This window comes from Salmo trutta, chromosome 16, assembly GCF_901001165.1.
Source record: "Salmo trutta chromosome 16, fSalTru1.1, whole genome shotgun sequence".
Lineage (NCBI taxonomy): Eukaryota > Metazoa > Chordata > Actinopteri > Salmoniformes > Salmonidae > Salmo > Salmo trutta.
The window spans coordinates 51378791-51389588 of record NC_042972.1 but is presented as its reverse complement, the minus strand read 5'-3'; the positions used below and the strand labels follow the sequence as shown (position 1 = coordinate 51389588).

Below are 10798 nucleotides of genomic sequence, written 5' to 3'. Positions count from 1 at the left end.
AATTTATGAAGGTTCTCTTATGATCCACAGGTTACTGTAGGGTGTGAGAAGTATATTTTTTACATTTGACCTTTATTTAACTAGGCAAGTCAGTTAAGAACAAATTCTTATTTACAACCTTTCATTTACTAGCCCAACGCTCTAACCACTAGGCTACCTGCCGTATGTGTGTGTGTGTCAGAGCCGAGATGATTTGGAGTAGTCCTACTGTACCTGAGACTACCGCACCAGGAATTCCTCTTCTGTTCCCATGACGAAGACCAGTGCTTGATTACAACCTATTACAATGGTGTCAACATTTTGTGGCTGATCTTTCAGTGAGAGAAAAGGGGAATGTGTCAAAAACCTGACATATTAGACATTCTGTTTCGTTCCGATTCCAATTTTGTTCCAAAACATCTTCTCTACCATGTAGAAACATTTCTTCCCATTACGATATGGTCATTGTGAATAATTGCACCTAATGTGTAATAACGTTCTGAGCATATGCCTAATCAATGAACATGAGTGGTTGTTATAAAGATTGTGAGACAAAGATCAAGATTGACAGTGCAAAGCGCACATCTAGTCCCAATATACAGTACCAGTCAAACGTTTGAACATACCCACTCATTATAGGGTTTTTCTTTATTTTTACTATTTTCTACATTGTAGAAAGTAGTGAAGACGTCAACACTATGAAATAACACATATGGAGTCATGTACTAACCAAATAAGTGTTCAACAAATCAAAATATATTTTGGATTTTAGATTCTTCAAAGTAGCACTTTTTCCTCGATGACAGCTTTGCACACTCTTGGCATTCTCTCAACCAGCTTCACCTGGAATGCTTTTCCAACAGTCTTGAAGGAGTTTCCACATATGCTGACCAATTGTTGGCTGCTTTTCCTTCACTTTGTGGTCCAACTCATCTCAAACCATCTCAATTGAGTTGAGATAGTGTGATTGTGGAGGCCAGGTCATCTGATGCAGCACTCCATCACTCTCCTTCTTGGTCAAATAGCCCTTACACAGCCTGGAGGTATGTTTTGGGTCATTGTCCTGTTGAAAAACAAATGATAGTCCCACTAAGCGTAAACCAGATGGGATGGCGTATCGATGCAGAATGCTGTGGTAGCCATGCTGGTTAAGTGTGCCTTGAAGTGTTCCTTAAATAAATCACAGACAGTGTTAACAGCAAAGCACCCCCACATCATCACACCTCCTCCTCCATGCTTCACAGTGGGAACCACACATGCGGAGATCATCTGTTCACCTACTCTGCATCACACAAAGACACAGTGGTTGGAACCAAGAATCTCAAATTTGGACTCATCAGACCAAAGAACAGATTTCCACCAGTCTAATGTCCATTGCTCATGTTTCTTGGCCCAAGCAAATCTCTTGTTCTTATTGGTGTCCTTGAGTAGTGGTTTCTTTGCAGCAATTCAACCATGAAGGCCTGATTCATGCAGTCTCCTCTGAACAGTTGATGTTGAGATGTGTCTGTTACTTGAACTCTGTGAAGCATTTATTTGGACTGCAATCTGAGGTGCAGTTAACTCTAATGAATGTATCCTCTGCAGCAGAGGTAACTCTGGGTCTTCCTTTCCTGATGAAACTGGCTCCTCATGACGGATTGGCTCAAACGCATTAAGAAGGAAAGAAATGCCACAAATTAACTTTTAACATGGCACACCTGTTAACTGAAATGCATTCCAGGTGACTTCCTCATGAAGCTGGTTAAGAGAATGCCAAGAGCGTGCAAAGCTGTCATCAAGGCAAAGGGTGGCTACTTTGAGGAATCTCAGATATAAAATACATTTTGATTTGTTTAACACTTTTTTGGTTACTACGTGATTCCATATATGTTATTTCATAGTTTTGATGTCTTCACTATTATTCTACAATGTAAAACACTAGAATGAGTAGGTGTGTCCAAACTTTTGACTGGTACTGTAAATGATACATTCATGCAGAGCAATGACATTGAAATACAGTTGCACCAGTAAAAGAAAGAATAACAAGTCTTCTCTCATCTTTTGTGGAAAGACACATTTTTTGTTTTTTCCCTCCTTCTTTCAAAATCCTTTTAGCAGGAACATGAAAGGAGTTTATGTAATGGAATAGTGCTGCATATCAGTATCCCTCCAGCTACTTAGAGCATGCATATTCTTAAAAATACCTTCCATGCCAGGGTGTTTTCTAAAATACATTTCAGATTAGATAAATTGTTCAAAGACGCAATACTTTTAAATGCCTTCATCTGAAGAACATTTGCTACATTACAAGGGTGTTCATCGAAAGTACGTTTCATCATCTAGACTTCTTCTCCTCTCCATCTGTTCCCCATGAAGAGGAGGCCCACATGAAGAGGAGGCCCACATGAAGAGGAGGCCCACATGACACAGTCAGCCAAGGGGGCCTTGAGCCCATGCATCGACTGACTGCATGGGTCTGAAGAGGGAGATGTGAGGAAGGACTGGTGTTCCTTCAACTTCTCTATGGTTAGGAGGCTTGTAGGGCAAAAATAGGGGTTTTCCATAGCAGCACCAGTGTGTTGCCAGTGAGTATGTCAATGTAAGCTCTAGTGTTATTTTAGTGTCTGTTTTAAGTCTGAGGGTTATTTCATGACTTCAAGGTCTCCAGAGCAAACTAGTGCCTTTTTGAATACCTCACATTCATAATGGAAATTGTTGAAAGAATGTCCTTCTGGGGGACCTTTTTGAAAGGTAAAGTATGGATATGGATGTACTCAGGGAAAGAAAATTGTTCCCGATTTTTTTTGTCCACGTTTGTGAAGGCTATTAAGCAACAATGAACTTGAGGCAAAGTAAATACTCTTGAGTTGTGTAGGCTTCGCTCCCTTACGGAATAGTATGTCTGCACAGTGCAACGAGGGAATTGGATGACACATGCTGTATGCTCAGTGATATGACACATGATAAGACCAAGGAGCTAGTGGTAGATTTTAGGAAAGATAAATGTCTTTAATCCCATTTCTATTCATTTTGAAGAGATTGGCACTGTTGACTCTTATAAGTACTAAGATGTACTAGTGGACAACAAACTGAGCTGGAAGGAGTATTCTCACAGTGTCTACAAAAAAAATACAGACTGTACTTTTTAAGGAAGCTTAGATCTTTTAATGTATGTGACAAAATACTTTGTATGTTCTATAGCAGTGACATGGCGAGTGTAATGACCTATGCCATTATGTGCTGAAAAGGGAATTTAGCTAAGGAGGACTTAAACTAGCTTAACAAAATCCTTAACAATGCCAGTGCTACAGTTGGCTGCAGCCTAGACATGTTCATAAAAAGGCTGCAAGTAAAAACCCACATGATCATGGACAATGACACACACCCACTCCACAACACTTTAACGCAACATAGGAACAGCTTCAGTAGCAGGTTCATCCTGCCCAGATGTTCCACAGGGAGGTTTAGACGGTCATTTTTACCCACAGCTATGAGGCTTTTTAATGAGTGTAATCGATTAACTGTCTATTGGAAAATGCTGTTGCCTGTTTTCCCCCAGAGTAGGATGGAAAACAGCACTGGAATCAGACTATTCTTTTTGGGATACTATGATTGGTGCATGTGCCTTTTGTTTTTTAATCATGCGTTGGTCATTGTTTTGCGTGTCCTGTCAAGTTATTAACAATGCATGCTGTGACAAAATAATTTCCCAAATTGGGATTAATAAAGTAATACTCTAAGCTCTCTACTTTCCCCAGGCCAATGTTTACTGCCTCTCTTGGGTAATAAACATATAGTAGTAATAATGAATGTAATCCTCGTGTCGAGGTCTACATTTTTATGATCTCAAATCCAACTTAATTACTTCTCACTATGGTAAAAAAAAAAAAAAAAAAAAATTAGACTTAAACATTTTAATATGTACCATCCATCATTCGTGACATGCCAGCCCAACAGGGGGTGGATGACTCTAGTTCCTTCTTCACAGTAGGGCAGTTTGAAAAATTATAGATTTTATTTTTTTTAGCGGAAATGCCTTGTCGAACATGTGAACTTTATGTGCCTTAATTACAAACGTGTACGTGATCCTTAAATATGAATACAAATGTTCAATTATTAGCCTAGCTTAGCCAAGGAAAAAGCACTGAGCTGTATAGAAGAAAGACAGGATCTTTCCTGGCTAGCCATGATTGGCTGAGATAACGGGGAGGTTGACCAGGCTGATGGTTGATCTTGCATTTACATGTTAATTCTTGAAGAGATTGGTGGGTCAATGGTTTATTAAGAGGGTGTGTGTGATCCTGAATGGGCATAAACAAAGAGCTCTCTAGCACTCACCAAAATCTTTCAAGGGCATTTTTCGTCTACTTGTCTCCTAAGTGGGATAACATTTAATCAACTTTTAAAGCAGCATAACCTTCCCACACTTCCTTCAATCACACTGTATGGAATACCATTTTGGGCCTCTGAATTTGAATTTCTGTAATCCGTCAAAACAAGCCTTTCGGATTTTTCAACACAAATCCCAGTTCGGAATGGCCGTTACATTTACATGTTCACATTGTAAGATAATTAACAATGTATTTACTTACACATTACACGGTAATAAGTGTAAGTTACAGAGGCTAAATATAAAAGCCTTCCACTTTTCATTTTAGAGTAAACATTCGATTTGCTAAGTGGTTTTTAACGACGCGATGACAATTAAATCGTGAGAAAATGTTAAAAAGCACGCTGCAAACCCTTCTCGATCATAACTATCAAGTGTTCTAGTTATTGCACCCCGTCATGTGATAAGATTTCTCTAGAAGGCAACTTTCCCTCACTGTGCTGCACATAATTGAATGAGGAAATTTCACAGAATACCAACTGCCTCAATAAAGGCGTGCATAATCAAGATGTATTTTCTCACATTAACTAATAAAAAGTAAAGAAGAAAGAAAAAAACATGAATAAAGTGTTGACAAATTAGTCCGTTTAGCTGGTTGAGTGGACTGATTTGTCACGGTAAACTTATGAGGGGAGATGGGGAGTGGGAGAGAGCCTATGCGCACAAGAGAGAAACAGAGAGAGAGCGCAAGAGAGAGAGAGAGAGAGAGAGAGAGAGAGAGAGAGAGAAATTGCGGAGACTGACTCCTACGTCCATCATCCACTATTCTAGTGTTCACCGACATGAGGTAGGTGTGAATATCATCCTGAAGACCGCAAAATGAATCTGTGCTTTCTGTCCAAACCGCAGGTGCCACTAGATGCAGGTGTGGTTTAAAGAAAGACATCCAAGGTTTTGGTGAATTTCATCAACACGTTTCGGTCGTTCAACGCATCAACATCCATCCCCATCTCTTGTTCCTCTATACTTGCTTCGTTTATCCGTACAGAGGTCCTTTGTCAATGCGTCCTTCAAAATATGTAGCTTTTCCTCTGAGGAATTGTTTTACTCGAGGATCGCGCATTACATTTTTGGGGATCTTTCCTTGTTTGGCGGTAAGTGATATAGAAAGCTTTGATTGAACACCTGAGTTGTCCCTATTTGTTTCTAATGTGCTGGTCTGTTTTTTTCTACAAGTAACCTGACATGTGGAGTTGATCATGGTTATCGGAATGTTAAACCAGCAAAAATGTTTTACTTATTCATCAAAATACAGCATGCAGATGTAGGATCTTCATCTGAGCCAGTTTGCAAACAGAAGGAAATTAATACTGCAGCAACAGGAATTGTGAATTAATATGTGGATTATGAATGAATGGATATATTTTTTTGTTAAGGCAAATCAAGTCTGAAATTTCCAGGTGGAAATTACAAACTTTAGAAACCTTTATAAAACTCGAATACACCACAAGTTTGCATTTCCTGCTTTGCATAAAAATTCGCAGCAACAAAAGAGTGATCAAATTAACATCTGTACACTCCTATCGAAATGTTGTCAAAATGTACCATCTAAATGAGCAATAAAAAAAGCAGAAGTATACAGGATTTTCTATATTTTGACAATCGTTCTTCATATTATCCTTAAATCTGATACATACTTAGCAGTATGGCAGGTATGCGATTCTGACTCCACAGGTCTCGTTCTATTCTGAACAGACCACTTCTATTTGTCATAGCTGTTAACAGAGCTTCCTAACGAGACTTCACATTATCCTCTCTGTCTTAAACGTTCTGTTCTGTGAGCTCTGGAAATGACAGGGAATTTGACAGCCTGCTTGTAGGTCTTTTAGAGGTGGTGCTCTTGCAGTGGGATTCTCATTATAATCCTTGCATCCATAGCCCAAGATGTACTCTTAAGCAGCCTACCTTTGGTCCTTAAGGTCCAAGGACCTTATATGTTATTTTCAGAGGTAGACTGCCAAATACTCCATCTAAAGCTGAATCTATTCTCAATTGCAATACGGTTGTAGAAACATAAATCTACTTTCATATCACATCAAAATAAATGCAAAATATATTATTAGGTACACCCATCTAGTACCGGGTCGGACCCCTCTTTGCCTCCAGAACAGCCTGAATTATTTGGGGAATGGAAACATTACTCAATTGGCATCAAGGGACCTAATGTGTGCCAGGAAAACATTCCCCACACCATTACACCACCACCAGCCTGTACTGTTGACACCAGGCAGGATGGGACTATGGACTCATGCTGCTTATGCCAAATCCTGACTCTGCCATCAGCATGACACAACAGGAACCTGGATTTGTCAGAACAGGCAATGTTTTTCCACTCCTCAATTGGCCAGTGTTGGTGATCGCGTGCCCACTGGAGCCGCTTCTTCTTGTTTTTAGCTGATAGGAGTGGAATCCAGTGTGGTCGTCTGCTGCAATAGCCCGTCCGTGACAAGGATCGACGAGTTGTGCGTTCTCAGATGCCGATCTGCACACTAGTGTTGTACTGCACCGTTATTTGCCTGTGGCTTGCCTATTAGCTTGCACGATTCTTGCCATTCTCCTTGGACGTCTCATCAACAAGCTGTTTTCGCTCCACAAAAAGGCCACTGACTGGATGTTTTTTGTTTGTCGCACCATTATCAGTAAACCTAGACACCGTCGTGCATGAAAAGCCCAGGAGGCCGGCCATTTGTGAGATACTGGAACCAGCGCGCCTGGCACAGACGATCATACCACGCTCAAAGCTGCTTAGGTCACTTGTTTTGCCCATTTTAATGTTCAATCGAACAGTATGGCCAAGTGTCTGTAGGAGCGAACCATTTTCGTGAACGGGGCGGTGACCTAATAAACTGGCCACCGAGTGTACACTTACTGTACACTTACTGTACACTGTTTTAACCAGCTTCAGCACAGTTGCAGATTACAGTATTTTTCAATGACAGCACATTTCTGGCGGCCTTCTTCCGTTACACACAGTTGTTCGGAGCATGCTAGATAGCTAATTAGCACAGGTGGTCCCTCAGTCTTCCATCTGTCTTCTATAAACAAAAATTATGTGTGTAGTCCAGTGACAAACAATTTAAATGTAATGCCTTTTAAATTCAGGCTGTAACACAACAACATCTGGAAAAAGTCAAGGGGTGTGAATACTTTCTGAAGGCACTGTACCATGCAATCACCTTATCATGGAAATGTTTTATTCATGAGTTGTTACTGATTGTGTGTTTTGTCTGTTTCTCTGCTCAAGATGGCAGGTAATTTTAAGGCAAGCCGGAACACAGAGTGAGTTGCCATGGCGGCAGGAGTGGCTGCATGGCTTCCCTTTGCACGGGCAGCAGCTATTGGCTGGATGCCTGTGGCCAACTGCCCCATGCCCACTGCTCCTAGAGACCACAGAAAGAGACATGACGAGCTGATCATCCTGAACGTGAGTGGACGACGCTTCCAGACCTGGAGGACCACACTGGACCGCTACCCAGACACCCTGCTGGGAAGCTCGGAGAAACAGTTTTTTTACGATGAGGAGACAAAGGAGTATTTTTTCGACCGGGACCCAGACTCCTTCCGCAGCATTCTCAACTTCTACCGGACGGGAAAGTTGCACTATCCTCGCTACGAGTGCATCTCGGCCTATGACGAAGAACTAACTTTCTTCGGCATCATTCCGGAGATCATCGGCGACTGCTGCTACGAAGAGTACAAGGACCGGAAGCGGGAGAACGCGGAGCGTCTCCAGGATGACCAGGATGACAACAAGGACTGCAAGCTGCCCAACATGACATACAGAGAGACCATGTGGAGGGCCTTTGAGAACCCTCACACCTCCACCATGGCCCTGGTGTTCTACTACGTCACCGGCTTCTTCATCGCCATCTCAGTCCTCACCAACGTGATAGAGACGGTACCTTGCGGTGCCACGCCTTCACAGAAGGACATGCCGTGTGGCGAGCGCTATACCATCGCCTTCTTCTGCATGGACACAGCCTGCGTACTTATCTTCACCGTGGAGTACCTCATGAGACTCTTCGCCGCGCCCAGCCGCTACCAATTTATGCGCAGTGTGATGAGCATCATCGACGTGGTAGCCATCTTTCCCTACTACATCGGCCTGGTGATGACAGACAATGAGGATGTGAGCGGGGCCTTCGTCACTCTCCGAGTGTTCCGTGTGTTCCGCATCTTCAAGTTCTCCCGCCACTCGCAGGGCCTCAGGATCCTGGGGTACACGCTGAAGAGCTGCGCCTCCGAGCTGGGCTTCCTCCTCTTCTCCCTCACCATGGCCATCATCATCTTCGCCACGGTCATGTTCTACGCAGAGAAGGGGTCGTCGTCGACCAAGTTCACCAGCATTCCAGCCTCCTTCTGGTACACCATTGTCACAATGACCACGTTGGGGTAAGTCCTCCTTATTTCCCTCTTTCTCTCTCTCTCCCTATCTCACTTTCTTTCTCTTTCTTGCTCGCGTTCTCTTCCTCGCTTTTTATCTTTCTTCCAATCTCTTTCTTTTTCTCTCGCTCTCTCTCCCTCTCATTTTCTCAGTAGATTTGGTTCCCTCTCTCCACTTGTGTGGTTCATAAAAAAACGTGTCTTCTGCATTGGAATGATGCATGCTGTCCCCAAGAGATCTCAAGATGGTTCACAAATATTATCTTAAAATCAGGAGGTCTCACAAAACCTTACTTGGCATCATCAAATCACAAATCCTGATTAATGTTGGGAGTTTTGGTATTCTAAAAAGTTAAGAAGTCAACCATCCAAGGTTGAATTCAAACAACAAATGTCTTCTGAAGAGGCTTTAGTTAGTTATACAACTATAATTCACTTCAATATGATGAATGCACCTTAAAAAGTTGATTACCAGATTTGATCTGGTGCCAAAATGCTTGCCTGTGTTCTACTGCAAATGTAATACCTTGGTCTATTGTTTGGGTGTCCTGGATATGTTTTCTGCTGTGTGGTGGAAAATGGAATATGGATAAATGCCAACGGCTTCCTCACTTCTTCAGTAGACTAGTGGGTGTATGTATGATGCTGCTGCCCATTTCAGTAATGGTGGAGAGCCACCACTACATTTACAGTACCTACCTGACCGACTAGTATAAACTCTAATGGCAAAGTGTTTACCTCACTGTAGGCTGGCCGAATGCAGTAGCTCCTGGGAAAGTGAGTGTGTGTGTGTGTGTGTGTGTGTGTGTGTGTGTGTGTGTGTAAGCACGCACGTGCCTGTGCATTCGTCCATGTATGTGCGCTTGCCTGAATGTTTTGCGAGGGTAGCAGGAGATTTGTGTGTTCCTATTATGTCTTTGTCTAGTGGGTGTTTTGTGTCTAATGTCATTTCAAAAATGTCCGTAATCTGGTATGCTCTGGGACACATAATCCCAGAAAACAATGATTGTAATAAGAATTGGGATCCTGAATGCCGGTGAAAGGGTTTTTGTTTTTCTTTCTAGATTAATGATTGGTTTAAATTTGTTATAAAAAAATAACTGTACGTTCTTTTCAATGTTACATCTATAGGTACGTACAGTATGTAGATGTAATGCTTTTTACAACTATTTTCCTTCTATTTATACTTTGTCTGTTTCTGCCAGCTTCTCTTTGGGCTTTGTCCATCTCCACATTGTGTTAGTCATTGAGAATGACCTCTGACAACCAATGTCTCCCTGGTAGACTGGTGCTGTTGTAGCCTGTCTGATTCTTCACTGGCCAGCTAATACAGTGACCTTGACGCTTGTTTCGCCAAGCAGTTAGGAAGTCTCTCTCCAGGAAATAGTGCCAGGGGAAATAGCCGTTCAACCCTGTTCCTGTTCTGTTCTCTTCAGTACCCACCAGTTGCATCATGAGTGATTCCTCAAGAAATAAGGTCAAAAATATACCAAGAGTTGTTGGTTTCCCCCCCCAAAAAAAAACATCCATAGAATGGTCCTTTGGACGAATGATTGTTGAAATATATTTGACATTTGGATCTAAAAGCATAAAAACATATAAAAGCATATTACTTTATTTTGGCATATTTTCAAAATATTGTTGAACCTAATATACTCTACGGGCATACCAACATTCCAGAGTGGGAACTCTGCTAGTTTTAAAATAATGGCCCATTTAATACTGAAATAATCCAAAAAATCACATCCCTCCTTTTACTTGTATCATTGCTTATCCTGCAAATCACCAGCAGAGGGCAACCATTTTGAATCAATTTTCGAATCAAACCAAATTGTATTTGTCACATGCCCCAAATACGATAGGTGTAGACCTTACAGTGAAATGCTTACTTCCAAGCCCTTAACCAAAAATGCAGTTTTAAGAAAAATAGCTAAAATAAATAAATAAAAGTAACAAATAATAATAATAACAAATAATGAATAATAATAAATAAGTAACGTTTCCATCCCGGAGCAAGCACCAACTAGCCTGGGGCTAGCCCATGCTAGACCCATCTCCCGGCTA

General features: G+C 41.6%; 1 protein-coding gene across 4 annotated transcripts in view; it reads left to right on the top strand.

The window, feature by feature from the left end:
• The first annotated feature begins 5200 nt into the window (after positions 1 to 5200).
• Positions 5201 to 10798, top strand: part of LOC115150986 (potassium voltage-gated channel subfamily D member 3-like) — a 115534-nt gene continuing 109936 nt past the window's right edge. For all 4 annotated transcript variants that reach the window (XM_029694870.1, XM_029694868.1, XM_029694869.1 and 1 more), the window contains exons 1-2: positions 5201 to 5445; positions 7596 to 8743. In XM_029694870.1, the coding sequence (XP_029550730.1) occupies positions 7641 to 8743 (1103 nt within the window). In that variant the 5' untranslated portion in view covers positions 5201 to 5445; positions 7596 to 7640. The remainder of the gene's footprint in view (positions 5446 to 7595; positions 8744 to 10798) is intronic.